Source organism: Amblyomma mixtum, chromosome 2 (genome assembly GCF_055824585.1).
Source record: "Amblyomma mixtum isolate Tamu chromosome 2, ASM5582458v1, whole genome shotgun sequence".
Taxonomy (NCBI): Eukaryota; Metazoa; Arthropoda; class Arachnida; order Ixodida; family Ixodidae; genus Amblyomma; species Amblyomma mixtum.
This window is the reverse complement of record NC_143013.1, coordinates 107,426,567-107,451,598: the sequence shown is the minus strand read 5'-3', so window position 1 is coordinate 107,451,598 and position 25,032 is coordinate 107,426,567. Positions and strand designations below refer to the sequence as shown.

The window sequence follows — 25,032 nt, the reverse complement described above, 5'->3', positions numbered from 1 at the left end:
AACGGGGAGATTGGCGGCAAGCGCGACGCCCCTATGTCGTAAGCAATCTACTCCTTCTGCAATACATCGATCCTGGTCATCTGGGCTTGCTGCTGCCGCCACATCTCTGACAGTGGACAGGAACCGCACGGCATCTTCTTTAGGCTCAACACAAAACTTTGGGCCTTGGCTCAGCACTGCTTCGACCTTTTCAGGCAAGGGACACTCACCGATGCAGGTCACTTTGTTAGCTGCGGATTTCTTCCGCACTTGTGCTTTCCTCAAGGCGCACAAATTTGCAAGACACACATTCCACAGCAAATCCGTAGTCCTTGCGGCTTCACGAGTAAGCGTCCGGAAAAGCGGTTCACCATTCTGGCCAGACATGTGCGAAGCGGTGAAGCTGCGCAGTTGGTTTTGCAGATGCCTGATCTGTCTCCACAGCTCGGAACGCAGAATCTTCATCATCCTTCTAGCATGCCGCGCAGATGGAAGGCACGGTGTGAAGAGCGAATTGACGCCAGGTAGAACGAGGTGGTGGTCAAGAGCAAACGTGAGTTCCCTTGCACGACAAGTGGTCACGGCTAGAAGATTGACGAGCGTCGAAGAAGGATTTACACACAAAAAACGAGGAATCACAGGGCCCATTGTACTAGAAAGTATGTCATTAAGCGTAGAAAGTTGGGCTAGTTGGTTGGTAGTACTATTATGATACATTCCAGCGGCTAAAAAGACACGGACGAAGGTAGACGAGACAGGACGAACGCCGGACTTCAACTGAGGTTTATTTCACAAACAGCGATAATATACAAAAGGGGGCGCAAGGAAAAGTAATCCGTGACAAGATTAACCCATAATCAAAAAAGTGCAGAAGGCTCCTTTGCCATGCCACTCATGTTTTCCACATCGGCGCACCTACTATCTATCGCCTACCTGGCTGAATCCACCCGTTTGCCTTCAGGTAATCTATTTCTTTTTTGTTTAGCGCCACAGAAGGGCTGCTGACGCAGTTTTCTTTGTCATTGAAAATACTGAACGCTTCAAAAATTTCTCGGCTCTTTTGAGTCTTAAATCTGCGCATCACAATTGTCCTTTCTAAAAACGCCTTACATGCTGGCTTGTGTGAGCAACGGCGAATGTGGTCGGCTAGGTGACCTCCGCCAGATAACGAATGGGCTGTCCGGCGATGCTCTAGCAAGCGTTCGTTGAGGCAGCGTCCCGTCTGTCCGATATACCGTCTGCCACAGGCGAGGGGGATGCTGTATACAACACCAACTTCACATTGAACAAGAGGTTTGATGTGCTTAATTTTGCACATAGGCCTCTTTTTGGCGTCATTCACCAGGCGGCACATGCGTCCCAGCTTTTCCGGGGCCGAAAATACTACACGCACGCCACACTTGTCGCCGACCTTCTTGAGGCGGTGTGAGACCTGATGCCAGTAGGGCACAACGACAGGTCGCTGTTTGGTACGTGCATTTTCCCTTGGCTTGCACCGCCCACCAGATTTCACCTCGCGAATCTGGGTTTCCACCACAGATGCCAGAATTTCTCCTGGATACCCAGCCTTATCCAATCGCCTTAGTTGGGCATGGACGCTGTCACGCACTTGATGTTCGCACGACTTGGCAAGAGCAGACCGGACGCAATTTTTTGCTATAGCTCTTTTCACGAGCTTGGAATGGGCCGAATCATAGTTCAGAATTTGTTTCTTCGACCGTGGCTTATACTGCCAGCACACACGCGTTTCTTCAAAAATAAGGCACACATCAAGGAACTGGATGCGACCTTCCTGCGGTAATTCGTGAGTGAACTTCATTCCGAATGCATTATCAGCAAATATTTCCAGAATGTTGTTCACATCGATACCTCTATCCTGAGCAGCAATCACATTTACTACCTTTAGGTAGTCGTCAACATATCTAAACACTTTCTGCACGTTGGCGTTGTAAAGGGACGCCTGAATACGCTTGTCAATACTAGATAAAAATACAAAAAGAAGGAGTGTGCATAGGCTCCTGCCTAGCACCACTTTTAAGTGATATATTTTTATCTAGTATTGACAAGCGTATTCAGGCGTCCCTTTACAACGCCAACGTGCAGAAAGTGTTTAGATATGTTGACGACTACCTGGTGGTAGTAAATGTGATTGCTGCTCAGGATAGAGGTATCGATGTGAACAACATTCTGGAAATATTTGCTGATAATGCATTCGGAATGAAGTTCACTCACGAATTACCGCAGGAAGGTCGCATCCAGTTCCTTGATGTGTGCCTTATTTTTGAAGAAACGCGTGTGTGCTGGCAGTATAAGCCACGGTCGAAGAAACAAATTCTGAACTATGATTCGGCCCATTCCAAGCTCGTGAAAAGAGCTATAGCAAAAAATTGCGTCCGGTCTGCTCTTGCCAAGTCGTGCGAACATCAAGTGCGTGACAGCGTCCATGCCCAACTAAGGCGATTGGATAAGGCTGGGTATCCAGGAGAAATTCTGGCATCTGTGGTGGAAACCCAGATTCGCGAGGTGAAATCTGGTGGGCGGTGCAAGCCAAGGGAAAATGCACGTACCAAACAGCGACCTGTCGTTGTGCCCTACTGGCATCAGGTCTCACACCGCCTCAAGAAGGTCGGCGACAAGTGTGGCGTGCGTGTAGTATTTTCGGCCCCGGAAAAGCTGGGACGCATGTGCCGCCTGGTGAATGACGCCAAAAAGAGGCCTATGTGCAAAATTAAGCACATCAAACCTCTTGTTCAATGTGAAGTTGGTGTTGTATACAGCATCCCCCTCGCCTGTGGCAGACGGTATATCGGACAGACGGGACGCTGCCTCAACGAACGCTTGCTAGAGCATCGCCGGACAGCCCATTCGTTATCTGGCGGAGGTCACCTAGCCGACCACATTCGCCGTTGCTCACACAAGCCAGCATGTAAGGCGTTTTTAGAAAGGACAATTGTGATGCGCAGATTTAAGACTCAAAAGAGCCGAGAAATTTTTGAAGCGTTCAGTATTTTCAATGACAAAGAAAACTGCGTCAGCAGCCCTTCTGTGGCGCTAAACAAAAAAGAAATAGATTACCTGAAGGCAAACGGGTGGATTCAGCCAGGTAGGCGATAGATAGTAGGTGCGCCGATGTGGAAAACATGAGTGGCATGGCAAAGGAGCCTTCTGCACTTTTTTGATTATGGGTTAATCTTGTCACGGATTACTTTTCCTTGCGCCCCCTTTTGTATATTATCGCTCTTTGTGAAATAAACCTCAGTTCAAGTCCGGCGTTCGTCCTGTCTCGTCTACCTTCGTCCGTGTCTTTTTAGCCGCTGGAATGTATCATAATAGTACTACCAACCAACTAGCCCAACTTTCTACGCACCATGACGCCACATTGAAAGGACATGACATGATTTTCCAGCGGCCTCAGGCCACTGCGGTATTCATGGAAATCACAAGGCAGACGAAGCTGCCCGTTCTGCCCACAATAGAATTAGTTGCTCCACTAACATACGAGCTCTGTTAGAAAAGTATCCGACTTTATTTTTGTTTTTGCGAACACCTGATGGATATGAAACAAGCGCGCTTGCATCACGTGACCTTGAACCTTCGTGCGCATGCACGAATTTTTTCCCGCCTGCCGGTAGCGTCAGTCGCTGGGAAGCAGCATTTGAGTGAGGCGGTGCGCAGTGCTCTCGTCGTTTTTTTTATTGCAAGGAAAATGGCGGAGTGACAGGAGCAGCGCTACACCATCAAATTTTGCCATGAACTGAGCGACAGCCAAGTGGAAACCATTCGGAATATTCAGACTGCTTTCGGTGAAGATGCTATGAGTAGCACACAGATTAAGCAGTGGTACAATTGATTTAAAGATGGCCGCACATCGGTGGAGAGCGAGCCACACTCCGGTCGGCCATCAACATGCCGAAATGACCAGGTAATTGCCGAACTGAACGCTGTGGTGATGCGGGACCGTCGCGCGACTATTCGAGAAATTCAGGAAGAGGTGGACATGAGCAATTTTTCCGCACATTCCATTATCACTGAAGATTTGGCCATGGAGAGAGTTGCGGCGAAATTCGTGCCGAAGCTGCTCACGGTGGAGCAAAAGCAGCTTCGTGTTGAAGTCTCACAGGACCATGCTGGATTCCGCAAACAGTGACCCCGACTTAATCAACATCATAATAACTGGTGACGAGTCTTGGGTGTACAGGTACGACCCGGAAACCAGATCCCAGTCGTCACAGTGGAAGCATTCCACGTCACCAAGACTTCAGAAGGCCCGCCAAGTGCGCAGCAATGTGAAAGTGATGCTGACTGCTTTCTTTGGCACCCTCTGTGTGGCAGACCACGAGTACGCACTCCACAGGGTCAAACAATGACCAAAGAGTGCTACAGGGATGTCCTTTGTTGCCTACGTGATGCTGTGCGGTCCAAGAACCCGGAGTTGAGGTCAACAGGAAAGTGGCGCATCCATCACGACAATGCTCCCGCACATTCCTCGCACTTGATTCAGACTTTTTTGGCGAAATCCAGACTCCTGTAGTTCAACACACTCCTTACTCTCCTGATATGGCCCCTGCGATTTCTGGCTGGTTCCCAAAATCAAAAGGCCATTGAAAGGAGCGCGATTTCAGACAAGGAAGAACATTATGGCTGCAACGACAGCTGAGCTAAACTCCATTCCGAAAGGGGCCTTTTCGGAATACTTCCCAAAATGGCAGTACCGCTGGGAGAAGTGTGTGGAGTCCCAAGTAGACTACTTTGAAGGTGACTAGGTTTGGAACGCTCCAGTTATGCAAGTTTTTTTTCTACGGCCAAAGGTCGGATACTTTTCTAACAGACCTCGTACGCACCTGTAACATTTCACCCGCGGGTGCATTGGCCGAGGAACTTTCGCTGCAATGTCGCATGCCGTGAATAACAGAGAGTGGCACCGTAGAACACTACAGAACAAAATTCACATCTTTCCACTTGACAATAGTCTGTGTGCATAACAAAATTGTGCCCCGGCCGATTACAGAGAAGTTGCATTTTGTTGCGTTCGACCGTTGATTGAAACAGCAAGAGAAAAAACTTAAAGCTGATGTTTTCTCGAGTTTTCTTAGGAAAAAGATGCAAACCTAGTGTTTTAGAATGGCTACCATCTGCTCGAAGGTCATTTTCAATGAGTGCCTTATTCGAAGAAAGCACTTAAATTGTATGGTTCGCGAAAATAAAAAAGTGAACCCGTAAATGCTTGCTGTAAAGAACATGTCCTACTACATTAAAAGAAGACAAAATGGAGAATAAAATAATACAAAATTGAATGAGCTAGGTGGTGTAAATACTGAGAAAATTGGTCCCAGACATGCTCAATATACTTGGGAAGTATACAGCCTGCTACTTCTTACTACCTACATTTGTTGTTTTCCTGTTTTATTACTATTTTCGGAACTGTACTGCTCTCATGGGTTTGTGCGACAAGCTCCTGAAAATTGCAATACAGGACGCGTAAAGATTTCAAATAAATAAGAAAATTACGTTCCTAGTCTGATTCTAAGTCAGCGAATACGGGTTGCAGCAAAACTAGGGCGTACAGCACCACCCTGCAGGAGTTTAAGCACATGTTTAGGCCTTTAACAGCGTGGCCTTTTAAATCGCTGGTACCGCTTTTAGCAGAGAAGGATGGTAATATGACAGCTTGTAAGGGTGCATGTACAAAAGAAACCAAAAGTTAGTGAAATTGCAGAAAGCTAAGGGGAGAGTTATCGACTGTGGTCCAGATTAGAGACAGAAATAATTTGCGTAAATTTTGTATAGGAAACAACTGCAGAAAGTAGATGAAGAGAGAACCATTAGCCACCAAACAAATTCCATCCGACCGTCGGCATGCTTCCTTCTATCTGTAAATGTATCCGGACCTAAGCTAATTTTGCTATAGGTAGCTTGCACCGACGTCACATCCGGTGGCCGTCGGCTGCTAGTCGCCATGCTGCCGAACCACCGCCAGACCTCCTCTAGCTTACCGCTGCCTATGTTAGCTCGCATCGTGCTGGTTCTCGTCCATCCGTAGATTCAGTATGGTTTTTTGTGCCACCCTTGGCTGCTCCGACCGTAGCGACACGTCCAGGTGAAACAAGAAGCCGATTAACACGAACTTCATCTGCATTTGTCACATAATCGCAGGCATGCAAGTGCGAGCGCTCCATGACTCAGTACGAATCTGCGCGAGCTGTGGCTGGCTCGCATTAAGCGCGACAATTTGGACCCCGATAACTCAAATTTACTTGTGTGCGGAGCGCACTTTGTGACAGGTAAGAGGCTTGTGTCGTCAACTAGATGTTTGCGAAAACGTGGGAAGCAGTGGTTACACCCTGAAGTGAATGTTGCTGTTTTGATTGACGCCACCCGATTTGTCTGACAACACAAACCCAGACTGGGTCCCGCGTCGCTGCATCGTAGCTACAGCACTAGGCAAGCCGGTTCGGATTGCCACGACCGCAGCGAGCAATGACGGCAGAGAAGCGGCGTGCCGAGGCCGAGCTTTTCTTCTCGTAGGCGCATCGCAGACAGGCTTCTCACCTACCTACTGTAGAAATCGTTGTGTGTCTCCATTGATTAGAAGGCTTTCATTTCTTCCAATTTCACAAAGCTGGAAACAGTGCACGATATCCCCCTGGGTCACTTCAGGGAACACATCAACGCCCATCGCTGCGTCGACTCCCGGTCGCAGCGTGTACGGACCTATATCGTCGCAAATTTTCACTTTCTGTGCGTAGCGTACGCGCGCCGATCGAATAAGTTCAGAGCAGTAGCCTGCACTGAATGGCTCATTCATCTGTGGAGTAGGCATCGCGCCCGAAAGATGAGAACATAATCCAAAGCGTCCGAGGAGTGGCCAGGCGTCGCAGGGCGGACGGGCGGGGACGGCCGAATGGTTCGGCAGCATGGCCGCAAGCGCTTGATGGAGGCGGAAGTGACGTCACGTGCAAGCTATGTATACATGTCCGCCCCTAGTCAACACTAACGCACACAATCAACATTACTGTGATCTTTTAATTCTTTTATTAACTGCCCGCTTCTCTCGTACATGAGGTTTTTATAGGAGTCTCCAAATTGCATTCGATATTAAGCAAGGCTACCACGTCGGACCCGACACTTCATAAAGATTTCAATAATTTTGATATTGTTAATGTTACATTTGCTTGTTATGAAACAATCCATGAATTCGGCCGTTATTGTGAGCTGTTCTTAAACCCCCTCTGCCATGTGCGCGTCGCAGGCTGTTTCAGACGCAGCTGGACTGCATCCGGAGTCAGTTCCAGACGTGCACCACAGCTCTCCCGGTGGTCGACGCGTACCTCGAAGCGACCCGCACGGCGTTCGTCAAAGCCGACGTCTCTGGTGCACCCACAACCTCGACGAGCCTCTGCCTGCTGCTGCCATTTGTACTGGCCGTTGTACAAGGCACAACAGGGCGCCTCTTTTCACGGAGTTCGTAGGGCGCAGAGCATGCGAATGGCAACACCGTTCCGCTAAGTGAGAACAAGGCCCAGAATAGATACATTTAGCATAGCGCGTACCGCCAGCCTCCACGCGCATGCGCAGATCTCCCTTTAGGCGTCAGATGGCGCCACTTTCCCGTCAAGAGCACGCGCGCCTTGCGCGTCGGGACCAATCAGCGCGTGCGTAGTGGACGGCCGCTGTGAGCAGTTACAGTACGCGATATGCTAAGAGTATCTAATACCTGTTTCACTAGCGCTGATCTCTGCGAGCATGAGTTCGTGTCGTAAACGGGCGGCTGGGGGTATTTTCGCTCGAATATCGTGTAGGAATTATTTGTGTGTAATCTTAATAGAATACTTGCACGATGGGGATGGCCTTTCTGGATGAATCTGTTTTTATAGCCTTTGAAATCTGTGTACATATTTTTTAATAAAGGTACTATTCTGAAATTCATGCTTACTATTTTTCTTCTGAAAGGAAACAACAATTTTTCATGCCTCGTCTGTCAGTTTAAGCTTGGCAGATCAGTTTCTTGAGGGATGTGGGCGGTTTTATTACTGTCCTAATCACAGTGACATTGCAGGAAATATTCGACGGGTTGCGGTGTAGGTGTTCGTAATGCGCATAAGCTAAACATCTCGCCTTTGCGAGAAAGAAGAGACAAATTGTATAGTGCTCAGTGGTAGTAGTAGTGGTTCATTAAGAGCAGTGCAAAACGGAAGGAAAAGATACGGCCGTCCATGGCAATACCCACGACATTGACCGTTTAGAATCAATTAAAAAAAAAGCAATACACTTCATCTTCGGCCGGTACGATCGTAAGTTTTCACCTTCTTCCCATATGCACAGTTTATATTTACAAACGTTCGAACATAGGCGCGCACGTGAACGCATCATTATGCTGCACAAGATCGTTCACACGTCATCTGGCATTCAGGCACCCTTCACATTTGGGTCCTCAAGCGCATGTGCAACCAGACGGAACCACCCGTTAAACATTGTTCCTTTCAAACCACATATAGATTGTTTTAAATTTTCTTTTTTCCCTCTAACTGTTGAAATTTGGAATGGATTGGACGGCTCACTTCGCTTATTGCCAATTGAAGAGTTTGTTGTTCAGTTGCCTGACAATTTGACCTGTTGATCTGTTTTTAATACTTCGGTGTTATATATTTTCTATGCTACGCATGTTATTTCTTTTTACAAATGTATGTACCCACCCCTGCTATGTCTCTCTTCCGAGACAGCAGTATTTCTAAATAAATTATAAATAAAATATATATTTAATATCCTAAGCACCCGCGCACCAGCAGGCGGAAATAGAAGGGACAGGGAGAGCAAGAGACAGAAGTACACAGTGGAGCGATAGCGAGAAAGGACAGTTGCGAGCTGTGTTACACTATTTAAAAAGACAAAAAGTAAAAATGTTGGTGCCGCTCAAGCGTAATTATTCATTCACTGTCCGAAATACAATAACTTGCGAAAAACCACTGCACATAATTAAAAAAAACATAAAAACAGTGCATATACAAAGACAAGCGTATGCAGCGACTTGCCACTGTGTAATCGCGCGATAATCGCGCATGCAGCACACTGCACAAACCGCCATGACGGTGCACCCATCCATATCACAATACTTACGCTATGTTTCGTACACAGGGAAAAAAAGTGAGAGTTGTGCAGCGGTCTGTCCCTCAAGCGTTCGCATGTCGGCACATTGCCGTAGCTGCGCCGGCATGACAAGCCGGCTCAGCTACATAAAACAAAGCAGTAAAGAGGGCATTTCTAAACAATCAATACAAGAAATTGAAGATGGTAATAGTTTTGAAGAGTGGTCATGTAACAGTGTTTTCTTTTTTTACCACTCACCGTGGTTTCTGTGCGGGTTGCAATCGCCGCAGTGGCGCAGTGGTTAGGGCGCCCAGCTACGGAGCCGGAGCACCCGGATCCGAAACGTGCCGCGGCGGCCGTGTTGCGATGGAGGCAAAACTCAAAAGCCGGTCGAGTGCTGTGTAATATCTGTGAGCGGTAAAGATCCGCGTGTGGTAGAAATTGAGCTAAGGCAAAACTAGCACGTCTAAAGTATTGATAAACCTTTAATTTTCTGATGAGAGAAGGCACATGGCATGCCGGCCGGTGGCTGCGTAATTGCAGCGCGAATAATTGCATTGCTGCTGCTCTAATATTCAGCATATCTTTAAAATATGCGCACTTGTAATGCTTCGTTCGTTTTCCCTCTTCGTCGATGCTGCGTCAACCAACGTTTATAGCGTCAACAGCGTCGTCTGCTAGGGCGCGCTACACGACGGAATTGCACCGCGCTCCACCGTCGGTCTCCACGGTGGCGTGCACGCGTGTCGTCCCAGCCGAACGTACGGCTCTGCACAAGTGGCATCCAGCCGAACGCGGGGCACCACACAAGTGCGTAGAACACTCCACGAATGCCGTCAGCCGAAGACACCATAAATACCTAGGCATAATGAGGTGCTTGGCTTCCGAACGCACAGTGCGCGACGTTGTCATATCTCTCTCCTGTTTCCACCTCCTATTTACAATCCTAGGAAATTTCTCTTAAATATCGCCTTGGAATAGCTGCGATGTTTGCGCTCAAACCTAAGGTGTCATAAGCCAAAATTTCTGCGAGTGTTTTGAGCATGACTCGAACCAACCGGTGATACAATGGGTACAAGCTTCCACTGGCCTGGTGCTCGCCTTATTCAGGGTGAAATGCTTGGGAATTTGGTCTTTGACCCCAACCTTGAGTAAACGGAAATGCCTTGTGCCATGGCGCTCTTTGGCCGCAGATGCCCTTGCGCCATAGAAATTCATCATCATCAACAACACTTTTTCGAGTGCAATGACGTATTTATTCCATAACGCCCTTGTGTGTGTACATCGCACTTCGCACCCATACGTCACAAACACTTCAATCGATGTCAGCCGAAGAGGTTATGAATATGCTTTGTTAACGGCACCAGTGAAACACTGGGGCTTTTGCACCGTTGTTATATGATCTTGACAGAGATTATAAATTCCTCACCGAACAAACGAGATTCATCCACATACTTGATTTGTCCATTTAGAGTACCCACCACTGGGTCTACGACAGTGTAAGATCACGTGGCTTGGGTAGGGTTGTCCAATCGCAGCTATGTGGGCTGGTGATTGGCTGTGTTTGGTGGGGAAGGGAAAGCGTGGCTGCAGTGCTACCCTCATTACTCTTTCGCCATGACAAGGACTAGGAGTCTGGAAGTTATGTTTTTCACTGAGACAGCTCGTGCACAACTTTATCCTGGCTATAAGGGTTCGGCATCGGCAGGGTGTAATGTGTTGTAACCGAAACCTCCGCCACGTTCAGCTACTCTTCACACAGAAAGATATTCACGTGATGTTCAGTCGTAATAAAGAAGCAAGCCCAGGACAGGGCACTTGGACAACGTACCCGTACGGTCATGTATGTCGTCTGCGTCGCTAAACCAAAATACTCAGGGAGGAGAGGCATGGCTGTTTTCACTGCCTAGGTCTCAGGCCATGGCGCCACCATATATCTGGCAGCTGAACGGGAAGGGTATGTCCAGTTCAATTTTTTCCATCTCAACGCTGGCAAAGCCAGCTGCCTTGATGAGGTCGCCGGTGTCCCTGTTCAGGTGACAGCCGCAGGCGAAGTTGTAGGTCAACAGCGTGAAAAACTCCTCGAAGTACCTGGCCGTGGTGCCCACCGGGTGTCCCACGTGCTCACTGTACAGCAGCAGCCCTCCCTGCGGGTCAGAGTGGCAGTGCCAGTACGCAGCCAGCAAGACAGTGATAGTTCAATGAGCGCAATTTACAAAACATGAGCTTGTTGCAAGCATGTACTCATATTTGTAGGAGCCAGAGTGGCCATGCAATATGAAGAAAAAGGATGCCGCGAGGAAAGGACATGCGATAATCTGTCCTGTAGCGCCTCTAGTGTCTCTTTCTCTGCCTCTTTGACTTCAATTTGTGCTGGCACTCTGCCTTCTTCAAAATATTGTGCTGCCACCTTGCATCATCGGCGCCAGGGGCGTGACTGAGCTGCCCTGTAACCCTATTCGAAGAAAGGCGCCACGAACTGAACAGCCCTTTTCCTGATAACAGCTGCGAGCTTTACGGGCCTTAAAGCAGAACGTGGTAATGGCCCGTTTTACAATCTTGGAATAACTGATTTGAAATGGCAAGATGTCTTTTCAGGGTCGTGGCGAGTACATCTAGCACGTCTGATTTGTCGTGAAGGTGAAATTAAATGTAAAATCTGCAATCTGTTTTCTTCAGGTAATTCATGCGTGAAGGTTAGACCCTTCGCATCTCTTTTAAAGACATAAATTCTGTCACCCGCCCTCAGGTTTCTGCGGGAACAGGATCATCAAGCTTGGAAAAGAGCTTGGAAGTTTTCTCCATTTTTAAAGAAAATGAGTCGATTCTTCTGCAAGCAGACAAAGAGGCAGGCTTCGGGGATGCTTAAGGACGAAACTGTTCAAGCTGTCACGAAACACTTTATGCCGAATTTAAAACGTCATAGGTTACCTGAAGCGATATAACTGAGCAAAAACTAGTCTTTAGAAAAACTGTAGAGAACTGTTAGCAACTGCCTGTAAGCAAAAGAGCGTATGTGAAGAAGAGCGACGTGATTAAACCCTCAAGCAGTCCATGGGATTCGCCAGTTGTGCTTGTCAAAAAGAAAGACGGCTCCATCCGTTTCTGCATAGACTACCGCCGCCTTGAATTTCTTTGGAGGAGAAATTCTAGAGTCCCGTGTGCTGTGCGATGTCAGTGCACGTTAATGAACCCCAGGTGGTCGAAATTTCCGGAGCCCTCCACTACGGCGTCTCTCATAGCCTTTGTCGCTTTGGGACGTTAAACCCCATAAACCAAACCAAACCTTAACAAGATTACGCGCAAGAACGTATATCCCCTGCCACCCATCGATGACGCGCTAGACTGCTTGCATGGTGCCGAAATATTTTCCTCTTTAGATTTACGTTCCGGGTACTGGCAGGTGCCCATAGAAGAGGCCGATCGCCCAAAGACAGCTTTTGTAACACCTGACGGCCTATATGAATTTACTGTAATGCCTTTCGGTCTTTGTAATGCTCCCGCCACGTTTGAGCGGATGATGGATACTATTCTGCGTGGTCTCAAGTGGAAGACCTGCCTCTGTTACCTCGACGACATCGTCGTGTTTTCGCCTGACTTTGACACTCACCTTTACCGCCTGAAGCACGTTTTGACCTGCCTCTCTGACGCCGGCCTCCAGCTCAACTTAAAGAAGTGCCATTTTGCCGCTCGCCAACTCACAATTTTAGGCCACGTTGTTTCCAAGGAGGGTGTCCGTCCGGACCCGGCTAAACTTCGTGCTGTGGCTGCGTTCCCTCGACCTACTTCTATCAAAGAACTGCGCAGCTTCCTAGGGTTGTGCTCCTACTTCCGTAGGTTTATACGCAACTTTGCCTCAATCGCTGCACCTTTGACACAACTTCTGTCCGGCAGTTCCGATCTTTCGCAATGGTCCCAAGTGTGTGACGACGCCTTCGATTCCTAGCGCCGTATCCTCACTGCCCCACCGATACTGCGCCATTTCGACCCGACCGCACCCACCGAGGTCCATACTGACGCCAGTGGGGTAGGCCTCGGCGCCGTACTCGCACAACGCAAACCTGGCTTCGCCGAATACGTCGTTGCCTATGCCAGCCGCACGATCACACACGCTGAATCTAATTATTCGGTCACTGAAAAAGAGTGTCTGGCGATAGTTTGGGCCCTTACCAAGTTCCGCCCTTACCTCTACGGCCGCCCGTTTGAAGTCGTGACCGACCACCACGCGCTGTGCTGGCTTTCCTCTCTGAAAGACCCATCCGGTCACCTCGCGAGGTGGGCCCTTCGCCTCCAGGAATACGACATCCGCGTCGTGTATCGTACTGGCCGCAAACATCAAGACGCCGATGCTCTATCGCGCTGCCCACTTCCAGCCAATACTTCGAGCCTTTCAACCTTAGACGCCTCCTCACCGATGCTTCACATCAGTGCCATGCCTTCGGCACAGCGTGCCGACCCATGGATCTCTTCTCTTCTTGACTTCCTCACCAACCCTACGGCTGCTTCTCCATCGCGTGCTCTTCGCCGCCATGCTTCCGATTTCTCAATTCGTGATAACCTCCTTTATCGCCGCAACTACAGCTCAGATGGACGCAAGTGGTTGCTAGTTATTCCCCGTCACCTTCGCTCGGAAGTTTGAGCCCATTTTCACGCTGACCCGGAGTATGGTCATGTCGGTGTGTTCAAGATCTACGCTCGCATCCGGCTACGATATTATTGGCGTGGCATGTACGCCTTCATCCTCAAATACGTGCGCTCGTGCCTTACCTGTCAACGTCGCAAGTCCCCTCCTCAACGTTCTGCTGGAGAATTGCAGCCGCTACCCGGCCCGCCACGCCCATTTGCCCGCGTCGGCATTGATTTATACTGGCCCCTTCCGTACAGTTCGGCCGGCAACCGTTGGGCTATCGTCGCGGTTGACCATTTGACAAGATGTGCCGAAACCGCCGCCCTTCCAGCTGCCACAGCCTCCGAAGTTGCCTCGTTTATTTTAAACCGATTCATCCTTCGTCATGGCGCCCCTCGCGAATTGCTGAGCGACAGAGGCTGCGCCTTCTTATCCGATGTTGTGAAAGCACTGCTCACCAAGTGCAATATAATTCATCGCACCACCTCCGCATATCATCCGCAAACCAACTGTCTCACCGAGTGCTTTAACCGTACCCTCGGTGACATGTTATCTATGTACGTCTCTTCAAACCAGTCTAACTGGGGTCTTGTGCTTCCGTATGTCACCTATGCGTACAATACCGCAACGCAGTCCACTACTGGCTTCTCTCCTTTCTTTCTCCTTTACGGCCGTCATCCTTCTGCTACCATCGACACTATTCTGCCGTACCAACCCGACGCTTCCGAGTATACGCCTCTATCTGAACCCGCCCAGCACGCCGAAGACTGTCGCCGCATCGCCCGTGCTCTCAGAACTGACAACCAGTGCAGAGAGAAATCCCGCCACGACCTCAATCAAACAACGCCACACTTCCCCAATGGCTCCCTTGTGTGGCTCTGGGTTCCGACAAATACTCCGGGCCTGTCTTCAAAATTTCTCGCCAAATACCATGGCCCATATCGTGTCCTGGAGCGTATATCTCCAGTTAATTACACAGTCTAACCTGCCGCTGCCATGGACGCGAGACTGTTAACGTACAGCGCCTCAAGCCATTCTACGACCCAGCCACCCTGCCCGCGCCCTAACTCGCCAGGTTAGCTCCTCTTTTCCCCGGGGGCAATTGTGAAGACGAAGACGACCGTTCTGCTCAGCGGCGGCATTGCCATCGCTGCGCGTGCTGTGTTCTCGCCTTCGCCAACCGCAGACTGTTGCCGCCCTGCTTCTGAGGTCCCAGTGCCTTTAACAAACCCCCATCCTACACCTACAACTGTTTTCGCTCTGAAGACCGGCAGAGATTATAAGTTCGTAGGGCTTTCTGATACACGTACATCGCTATTTAGTTTTTCTTAAAGAGCTACTCTGTGTTACACACGCGGACTCCGTGCAAGAGACTTTATCGGTCTTTAAACGATGAGGGAGGGGTCTAACTTACACCCACGAATTTCCTTTGCTGCACCGTTTGCAGTTTTCAGATATTAACTTGACCTTAGCACCAGCCCACACGTGGTGTAAGAACTCGCCACGAGCCCGAAAAGACCTGTTGGTATTTGAATCCGGTCATTCTAAGACGGTTAAACGGGTCATTAGTAAGTTCTTCCTGAGAGAAGTTTTGGAAAAATCATGCGTTAACGTGGTGCATGACAGCCTAAACAAACAGGTTGTTAAGCTGCTGAAAGCTGGTTTTTCTGTTTCAGTCGTCGTCGCTATGACGGAAACTTTTGTGAAGATTGAAGCATAAAACATCCAAAGAAGTTGGCAGTCTAGAAAAAATCAGACCAGCGGTTGTCCCCTATGTTAATCGGGTGTTCCACAATCCGAAGAATCATGCTAATCGCTCTTGTTTTGAAGATGGTATTTTCTGCCACAAGCAAACTGCCCTCATTATGCCCCCGGATCGTCTCCGGAAGAAGGAGCGTGCGAGAGTGCATGAGGTGTCACGCCACACAGTTCGACAGGTGTTTGGCTGGGGTTGTGTATGAAATATCCCTGACCTGTGGTAAAAATTAATATTAGGCAAACGGCCGATGTATAAATTAACAACAAAACAAGCACCAGTTCTTATAAAGACAGGTAAAGGGTATTATTTACCATTGCACTGCGGTGTATGCTCTCTGGCTACCCAGTTCAGTGCATTTATTTCAGTCATGTACAATGGCTGAGGAGAAAGGAAAAAAAGCCGCGCACGCGGCTTGACAAAGCTCCCATCTCCCGTAGCGGCTTGGCACGGCGATGACAGACAGCAGTGATAATCCGCGGCGGCATTTGCTCGCAAGACGAGATATTTGGAGGGGAAGTCGAGACAGATGTGCGGCGAACACATACGATGTACGACGAACACATTTATTCAGCTCGACGACCGGCACTGGCAAAAGGTAGGCCTACCTAGCTGGCAGCAACTATTACCCAGTTCCTGAATTCCTGTCGTCATGCCGTGCCCTTTCATGTATACGCCGGCATACTCTAAGAAACACCTTTATCACACCACAGACAGGCGTTGAAATTGAGCTAAACTGCTATTTTTTTCATGAAACATGGTGTCACTTTCGTATTCAATTCTTGTTTCGAACCGAATTTGTTTAGCACAACATAAGGTCAGCGTGCTTTCTGCGATTGACTGTTTCCACTTGCTTCTTTGTCACGTTTGTGCTGGGGAGCGAATATTATGGGCGCTATTTTTCGACCTGAGCCTACCTTGGTACCCAGCTGCCAGATGCATCGCTTATTCAAGAGGCTCGACGTCCGCTCTCACGCGGCAATAGATATTTTCAGGGCTTGAAACGCGTGTTAGGCCGAAATAAGTTGCAACTGTTGGCTTTCAGCTCGCAGTGAATAGCGTACAGTGGTGAGCAGCCTTGTCTGGAGCGCTTGAGCAGTGCGCACTTGGGAACAAAAACCGAAATTAGAGAGCAGCCCCTCATTACAGGGCAAATTTTTCGTGCCTGCTTTGTTTACGAGGCTATCTGGCGCTACTTCCGTGCAAGCGTTGCAGCTGGACCCTAGAGGCTGCCACAAAATCTGGATTTTTTTGCAAGGAAGTGCACCGCCCGAGCGCTCTAGACAAGGCTGCTCACCACTGTGCAGTTCAGTGAAACACACTCTCAATAGCGTCCATGCTCATTCAGTAATTTTTAGCAGGCGCAAGTAAATAGGCATGCCGATGGACAACATGACAGCTGCACTCTTCATCCTGATTAACAAGGAGATCGTTGCTTACGATTTCGTATGTCTCACCTTGGCGAGAACTCGTTTGCATTCGTGAATCAGCTTGTGGCCGTCTTTGGCAGAGCAGAGAACGTATGTGAGCAACACTGCGTCGAAGTGGCCGTCGGGCAGCATGCTCATGTCTTCTCCGTATCCACAGATAGAACGCTCCATCTGCACCTGAGACAATAGATGCTTTTAAAATCAAAATTGGTTGTTGTGTGATTCGGAATGTCCCACCGGAAGTGCACGAAAGTCTAACGGAAATTTGCTGAACTGAATATTACAAGAGCAACCGTAGAAGTTCCTGACAGGTTTGCGTTGGGTTGCTTTAGCGTTCCAAAGCTACCTAGGCTATGAAGAATGCCGTAGTGTTGGGCTGTGAATCATTTCGACCACATGGACTTGGTTAACGTGCACTGACATCGCACACTACATGAGCCGCTAGCATTTCGCCACCATCGATATGCTACCATCGGGACCGGCATGGATCCCTCGTTTTTTGGGTCAGCATCCGAGCCCCATAACGAATGAGCCACCGCAGCGGTTTTTCCTGGAAGTAAGATAGGAGTTGTTTAGGCAGCGTGCAAAAGGAATATAGAGGGTACATCAGCGAATCCCGCCAGTAGTATTTAAGCGTGCATGTCGTGGGGTGTAAAGATAGTTTTGCGGCACAGTAGTTCGAGTGTTGGCGGATGCCATGAGCACAGAAATTATTTATTTATACTTATATATTTGGCCAATACTGCAGACATGGATTACACGCGCTAGTAATATGCATGCACAGCAGCAGCAGCACAGCAGGAGAACAAGCAAAATCAAGGAAAGCAATTTGCTCAAACTACGGTGGGCAGGTTATGACAAGGTCGCAAGGTCGCGTGACCTATGTGGCCCACCTAGTTCGCCGGAGCATCTGGGCGCTCCGGCTGCAAGGCTTCAACCAGTCTCCAACACCGATGTCCGGCAATATTTTATGACCTGGGGTACTAACGCCCGTGCCTTAAAAGTGTTTTCTTCTCAAATCGAACTTTCAATGCAAGAAATGCATGTTTTTCTGCCCACGAAAAAAGTCAGAAGAACCAGAAAAGCGAAACAATTGATTTTAACCGCCAACAAATACAATAGCACAGAGTTGTCCTGAGTGCTTCTTTTGTAAAACCCTGGAGTAGCATGCTACGCTAGCAACCAGAAAGTCTCCTCCTCCTCCTCCTCTATTGGAAACCCATCAACGGCGAGGAAGTTTAGATGCTTCTGCTCGAAGCTGGAGAAATGCCAGTTACACCATGCCAATGACTGCCCAGCGGGGAGCGGTGACTGTGCCGACGGGAACACAGGGGCAGAGGGCCTTCTTGACGTTAGGAGGAAACCTCAAGGGCAGCAGTTAAATACGCAGGTCCAAGCACCGACGACGTATTGACGATGTAAAACCTTGTGGGCCGAGCGCTTGCAGTTCGTGTGCACGTGGTGGAAGACAAACCAAACCACTCAAGGACGTGGAATGCGTACCCCCTGTCGCGTGCGCGGCGACGAACCTCCGGTTTTCCCCAAGGACGCACGCTTATGTTTTGGGCAGCGGGAGCACAAAGTGGCTGAAAAGGCACCGCGGACGGCCGGCAAGTATTGCTGGCTGCCGCTCGAGAATACAGCGTGACATTTCTGCGACGCGGGATCAGACCAGGATTTCCAGAAGGAGGGAGGTACAATATTTCTCGTCTTTTGAGCAGCTGCACAGCCGATCCTCGTTTGTCTGCTCTACCGACTATGCACTAAGTTTGTTTTGTGCGTGAGTGAGTGCTCTGAAATAAATTCTGCAGATTTGGAAGCCGTGGTATAGGGAAAGAGAGAAACTAACACCTGAAAAAATACTGGGTTGGGCTCATAGTCAAGCATAAAATGAAGGAAATGAAACACCTTGCTTCAAAAAAGACATGATTACACTTTTCGTAACGATTCACGCCGTGTTCAGGCAGCATACTTGGTGCCGAGCTTCCTGATTACCAAACATGATAAACACTAAATAACGATCAGATGCCTCTGAGCGTTTGTGATGAAGTTGCGAAGGTTACGAGCAGTTTACAAAGGAATTGTAAGTTATCCCCTGCAGTACTTCCCGGGGGTTTTGTACTGTACGGATTTTGTGTTTTTGGATTAAACACTCGAGCATGCTGGCTTATATTAAGGCGATGACCCTGCTTTTTAGTATGGAATGTCCTGCAAAAGACTTAAACATCTTCCGCTTCGACCACCTGGCAGTAGAGGGATGCCGGTTCAGAGTGAGGGTAGTATGCGCCTTCATGACGTAATCACTGTAGACCTCCATGGAAAAGCAGTTCCTGTGCTCCACAGAAGTGATAAAGACCGACATTTCCTGACGCATTCACAGGCATTCATCGCAAGATTGTCCAAGCAATCGAACTGCAGCCTGGCGTGGATTGCCTTCAATGCACTAATTTTAATCAAGAAGAGAATAATTTTTATTTCATTAAATTCTTGTTTCCCTCTTTGCTCTAAACAAATTGTAGCTGTTAGGAATACAAAAATCCCAAGCAGTCGAATAGCGTCCGGCATTAGCTGAAAATCCGCATTTGGTCGTCAGCGGTTGCGCTCGGAGGTTATCTTCGGAGAGTAGTGCCGTATTAGAATGAAAATATAACACGCCCACCTTCACGATGTCCATTTAAAGGTGTCTAGTTTCCGTGATGTAGTCCCCGGGGCGACTAAAATTGTAATATCTGCGCAGTGCACGACCTTTTACGCCACTGGTTGTACTCAATAGATCTTTTCTTAGTTTACGTTGCGCTTTTTTTTTTAATCTCAACCCAATATACTGATAATCTGCTTTTGTTCCTGTCTACTACCACCCCTTAGGCCTGTTCCTGTGTGCACCAACTTCTCATGGTAGAGTGTGCTCTAGGGACAAACCTTTGTAAATCCGTTGGGCAAAATGGTTATATCGCACCTCCTTGGCTATTTCCAGCTTGCCTTCTAATAGATAATAAAAACACTATAACAAGTAAATACGCATAACCACGCGTAGGAGGAAGCCCGCATACCTTAGGGTTAGCTTGTAGGTTTTTCTTGAAGTCCGCGTCGAAGGCCGTGTTCGGCTCCACCTTCCAGTATTCGATGGGGCGGCGAAAGAACTTTAGGTTGGGTCCGTACGCGGCGCCCACCTCTAGCACTCGCACGGCGCCGCGGGGTCTGAGCGTTGGGTCGTGCGACACCACGTGGTCCAATCGGGTGAGCAGCGTGCGTCGCACAGGAGCGAAGCTCTTCTCGCAGACACGCTGCACCAGCTTGTACATGAAGACGAAAAAGAGCTCTTGGAACCGGTGGCTGATGAGCAAAATCGGCATCAACACCAAAGCGCCGAGGCCGCCTGCGATCAGGACAGCGTGGCCCAGAAATGTGTAGAGCCACCTGTGCATGCCTGCGATTTCCTCAAGCCGTTCAATGACTCGCAGAGCTCAATTCCAGCAGTTCTTGACCATTCCTCGCTGCTAGGTGCTTCCACTCTCGTAGTATTGAGAGTTGTTACTCATGGTGTCCTCTAGCGGCACGCCTTTTGTCTAGGCCCAAGAGTCGCTATTGCAGTTCTTGCACGTGCTCTCAGTTATTAGCTAAACTAAGAGGTCTATGTTCGTTCCGGAATTTGTTTGCTTCATGCAGTTGCTATGGTCCTGGTTTGCGCCATGTGCAGCGTTTTTGACCAGTGACTGCGAACAGCGAGAAAAAAAAGACAGAAAGCAGTAAATCTGACAGCTTCTGCTGAAAATGTGGCCACAGGACATTTATTTAGTGATTTAGCGCGTGTTCCGCAATGATTGTGTACTTTTGTGGGCAAAAGTAAATAGAAGAAGCGATGCATTTGGCATCCTACTTACGCGGTATCTAATTGAAATGGGAAGATACGACGCGTGCAGGCGCCCAGCAATCCCGCGTCAGGCTTCTGAAGGACACACGACGTTGTTTTTAGTTTCTGGGAGGAAGAGTCCAGTTGCACTGGGAAGATCAGCAGTCTCAGTCTACGTATGTCCGCAACTCGTGCACTGACATCGCACAGTACACGGGCCTCTAGAATTTCTCTTCCAAAGAAATTCAGCCTACAGGCCGCGGCGGCTGAATTTCTTTGGAGGAGAAATTCTAGAGGCCCGTGTACTGTGCGATGTCAATGCACGTTAAAGAACCCCAGGTGGTCGAAATTTCCGGAGCCCTCCACTACGGCGTCTCTCATAGCCTTAGTCGTTTTAGGACGTTAAACCCCATAAACCAAACCATCTACACTACACGACAATCCGGCGTTCTCTTGCAGCGGAAGCGAAGTAAGGCGCACGAAATACATGTCTGGCACTATGAAAACACACGCAAGCACAACAAAATAAGTGAAAAGCAAAATGTCGCATACGTGCGCGACGCCACACAAGAAATTGACAGATATGCTTAGTCAGCCATGGCTTGTAAATTGAATTAATCACAGTTTCAGCCGTGATGACATAGAGTGTTTATGCTCGCAGCCGTATGAAAAAGGACGACTGGGAGTATAAAACTTTTAATTAAAAAGTGTAATTAGTTTCAGAGACATCAGGAAATGTGCTTAGCCCCACGAAAGGGAGTGCGATGCCATAAGAAAACTCCCTGGCGACAAGCAGCATATCTCAAACAAATTTAACGAGAGGCTATTGCTTAGCGTATCTCTGAAATTAATTACGGCTGAATGGTCCGAGAAAGCGACTACCTATACATGCCCATCCGGAGTACAAGCTATGGAACGAGTGGTTTGTAGTTTTTTGTCACTCTTACGAGAAACGCACTTAAGCTAAAGGTGCTGACTTGAAAAGGGTGAAGCGATACGTTAGAGATAGCACCGAGTGCTTGCGTTTAATTAAAACACAATAAAAGTGAATAAAAATCAGAGGGAGTCAACATTTCTAGACTAGGTACCGTTTAGAACTTGTACATGTAAAACGTGTATTTTAGTAACGCCAATTTCACTACTGTTCCTGTCTTGCGATTGGCTACGCTTCCGGCCTTTGATATTTCAGGAGTGTTTTTTTTGTAATTGCAGGGCCCTTGTGACCTGAATTTAATCGTTTCTTGGCATAGATCGATATCCTGTGCACGTTCTCTGGCCCTCGCTTCGACTCCAGGCCTAGCGTTGCTTTTTTTCTTTTATAATTGCTTTTTGATTTCAAATTATCTATTAATTTCTTTTACCTCTGGCTTCTTATTTTAATTTCTCTGAGCCTTCGCTCGCGTCAGTAATAATACTTTGAATGACTTTTATTTACCATCAAATGTTACATGACGGCGGCCGCTGAGAGTAAAAGCTTCCTTATGGCAACTTGACATAGACTTGGCAATAGCGATTGAAAACAATGGTCACAAGTACAGCGTCAAAATAATTTCGTCCATTCAACCAATATAATGCAATAATAAACAATAGAAAACAATGGTCACAAATACAGCGTCAAACTAATTTGATCCATTCAACCAATATAATGCAATAATAAACAATATAATGAAAAAATTACATGTAACTAATGTAGGAAACGCATGTTTCTGCAGGCAGTAAAAAATAAAAAAATCCATTTTGCTAGGGTAGCGAGCCCCTCACCTTTATATTTGTTCTCCTTTTGTTCATGCCTATCAAACAGACATTAAATCGAGGAAATGACGGATTCGGACTGGAAGCATTCCCCAGCGATCACTCTCATCTGAACGAACTTTACTGCGACTAGCCCCGCATTCGCTTCCTGCAAGTATTGAGGTTATTACGGAAGCATCATTGTTTCAAACAGCTCTTTCGTCATGTTGAGAATCTTACAGCCCTGAGTGAAGTGCGTTTTACCTCTTTTTTTACCTTTGGCCATTTTTTTAGTGCCTCTGTGCGTCCACCTTTACGCTTTCAGAAACCTTAGGTGCCATGTTTCGTAACTTCCGAGAATTGAAGCTTTTTTATCTTTTGCGGACTACTTTGTTTGCCTATCTTCCTATAAGTACATTTTCTCTTATTCAAGAACCTGTCCCGACCTTTTGTTCTTTCTCTTATTAATTCGTACCTGGCTTCTTAGCCTCATTATTCCTGCTTTCAGCTCTTTGTATTCTGTATTCTCAATCGGTTGTTTTCTTTGACGAACCCCCTATGTAATCCCCGTAAGGGCCCTTAGGGTATGGAAATAAATAATTAAATAACCGCGCACAGCCTGTGCGTTTAAGTGTTCACGCCATAGCAAGTAGGAGCCAAAACAGGCAAACGGGATGAGGAAGGAAAAATATGATGTGTAAACCGAGCACTCTGGGGTCTGGTTTGCGCAGACAACTTTGTCTCACAGGCTGGGGTGATGTGATTAACTAGCGAATATATACGAATGAATTGTAACACCCGATTCCGTGCCTCCTTATACTTTCAAATAGTTTTTGTCAGGTGCTCTTGCATTTCTGGACAAGAGACGGCGCAACAGTTCGCAACCATGCTAGGCGGAATGGATAACTAAGGTAAACATCACCGACACAAGCGAAATTACGGAGGAATGGGCATGGGTATCACTGCACGGTAAACTTTCAGAGGGCCAAAAAGCTGCGTGATAAGGCCTGAAGCATTAAGCCGTAGAAAAGGCTGGCCTTTGTAAGCAGACACCTGAAACGCTAAAGCCGCTTTGACATGTCTCGAGATAAAAAATAAGAATTCACGTAATGACCCGAAGCAACAATACTGTTCCTTCGGAAGTCGCTTATATTTTAGTGTGCTTAGTCAATAGATGCAAGCAAAGAACCGCCAGATTTCAGGGTGAGTCGCTCAAACACTGGACAGCAAGAAAACCTTCCACACATAGAAGTCCATGCACTCGAAAAAAAACGTAAAATTAAATTCAAAAGCTTGAAAATTGATGGTAACTAGCACGGGCACGTACCTCGATCGTACTGCTGTCGGTGCTCAACGTCCGTCCGCGAAACTCGTCCGCAACGTCCGCAAGCGAGGATGACGGCTCGAGAACGGCTTACAATAGTTGCGCCAGGCCTGCGGTGGACTTTATCGCTTTGCTGCGCTGTTTTTGTGCGGCTTGACAGCAAGGCACATAGAGAGAGTGAAACAGCAGCAAGACGCATCTGATTGTTGCTCTCGTGGCTTCCTTGTAGCGTACGCTTACTAGCTACCTTTGTCTGTTTTCGTTTATTCGTGTGACCGGTTCTGCCTCCCTGCGTGTCCAAGGTTGATACTAATGGTCAACAAAACCATGGAGAATATTCCGGCCTTCACCTACAAGGAAGTGTTTTGCCATATCTCGTACCCGGTGCCTCCCTCGTTTAATACAGGGCAAGTTTGTTTACCGACATTTGCTGGAGTCAAGAGGCTGAACCTCTCGTTATTATTCCCTTAAAACCAGTGCCCGCGACAAGCGAGTTCAGCGATGTGTGTCAGGTCCTTCTTACGTCAGACTAAAAGAAAAAAAAAACATAGAAAAAGTTACACGCGTTGGAGTCGAAACAAAGACTTTCTCATTGAATACGAGTATGGCATCTCATTGCCGCAACGAGTGCCGTGTTACACGTTGGATAGAGGCGGACCTATAGGCTTTGCTGCAAGACAGCAACAGTGGCAGCGGTACTTTCCATGACATCCTCTTAGGTTGCGGGTGCGAACAGAATGTGGAAGGAGCATGCAAATTCCTCCTCCACTTACATCATGGAAGGATATAGCGCGCAGTCCATAAAACCGACGAGCGTCCTACAATGAGACTAGCCACGCTCCAAATATGAACCAGGCAAAATTTGCAGTGTATTTGCGTGTCTTAAACGCGGTCTTTAAAAGGTCGCTGTTGAAAAAAAAAACAACAAAGAAGAAATATGATGCGGTGTGAACAGCACGGTGGTAGCTGAGGTTGCAGTGGTTCAGCAGAAGTTAAAAGTGAATTAAGCTGTTTCCAGAAAAATACCCAACAAAAAGTATTTCCAGTGGTTCGAAAAATAGCCATGCAGTCGTAATTGTTGCCGACTGCTTGCTATAGTCGGCTACAACTCAAGAACGCAGCGGCTTTCCCCGTCAAAGGACCCCCTTCAAGCCAATGGCGTCTGCCGGTTCTCATTACGCTGCTAGCGTGACAATGCAGGGAGCGTTGCCACAATGAATAGAAGGGTCTGTAGTGACCGTAGAGTGAAGG

The 25,032-nt window shown here is 48.0% G+C and overlaps 2 protein-coding genes across 5 annotated transcripts in view; one reads left to right on the top strand and one right to left on the bottom strand.

Moving 5' to 3' along the window:
• Positions 1 to 7,901, top strand: part of LOC149360490 (uncharacterized) — a 40,638-nt gene extending 32,737 nt beyond the window's left edge. Inside the window, exon 9 of the mRNA XM_089572346.1 lies at positions 7,229 to 7,901. Coding sequence (XP_089428472.1) covers positions 7,229 to 7,448 — 220 coding nt within the window. The 3' untranslated portion in view covers positions 7,449 to 7,901. The remainder of the gene's footprint in view (positions 1 to 7,228) is intronic.
• A 1,665-nt stretch (positions 7,902 to 9,566) lies between these two features.
• Positions 9,567 to 24,024, bottom strand: LOC149360489 (thiol S-methyltransferase TMT1B-like). 4 transcript variants are annotated; one of them, XM_089572348.1, is made up of 5 exons: positions 23,785 to 24,010; positions 20,758 to 20,822; positions 19,927 to 20,589; positions 16,904 to 17,053; positions 9,606 to 11,210 (listed from the first exon to the last, which is right to left on the bottom strand). In XM_089572348.1, exons 3-5 carry the CDS (start codon positions 20,299 to 20,301, stop codon positions 10,977 to 10,979), a joined length of 759 nt encoding a protein of 252 aa, XP_089428474.1. In that variant the 5' UTR covers positions 20,302 to 20,589; positions 20,758 to 20,822; positions 23,785 to 24,010; the 3' UTR covers positions 9,606 to 10,976. The 4 variants fall into 4 exon arrangements, with proteins under 4 accessions (XP_089428477.1, XP_089428474.1, XP_089428473.1 ...); XM_089572347.1 differs by lacking the exon at positions 20,758 to 20,822; XM_089572350.1 differs by lacking the exon at positions 20,758 to 20,822 and having other exon boundaries at positions 11,078 to 11,210; positions 16,887 to 17,053; positions 23,785 to 24,024.
• Between the last annotated feature and the right edge of the window lie 1,008 nt (positions 24,025 to 25,032).

Coding starts and splice junctions, on each gene's coding strand:
- LOC149360489 (XM_089572348.1), bottom strand. CDS start 20,301: ATGCACAGGTGGCTCTACACATTTCTGGGCCACGCTGTCCTGATCGCA. Junction 17,054..19,926: donor ACCTACAAGCTAACCCTAAG/GTATGCGGGCTT, acceptor CTATTGTCTCAG/GTGCAGATGGAGCGTTCTAT. Junction 11,211..16,903: donor GCAAACGAGTTCTCGCCAAG/GTGAGACATACG, acceptor TCTGACCCGCAG/GGAGGGCTGCTGCTGTACAG.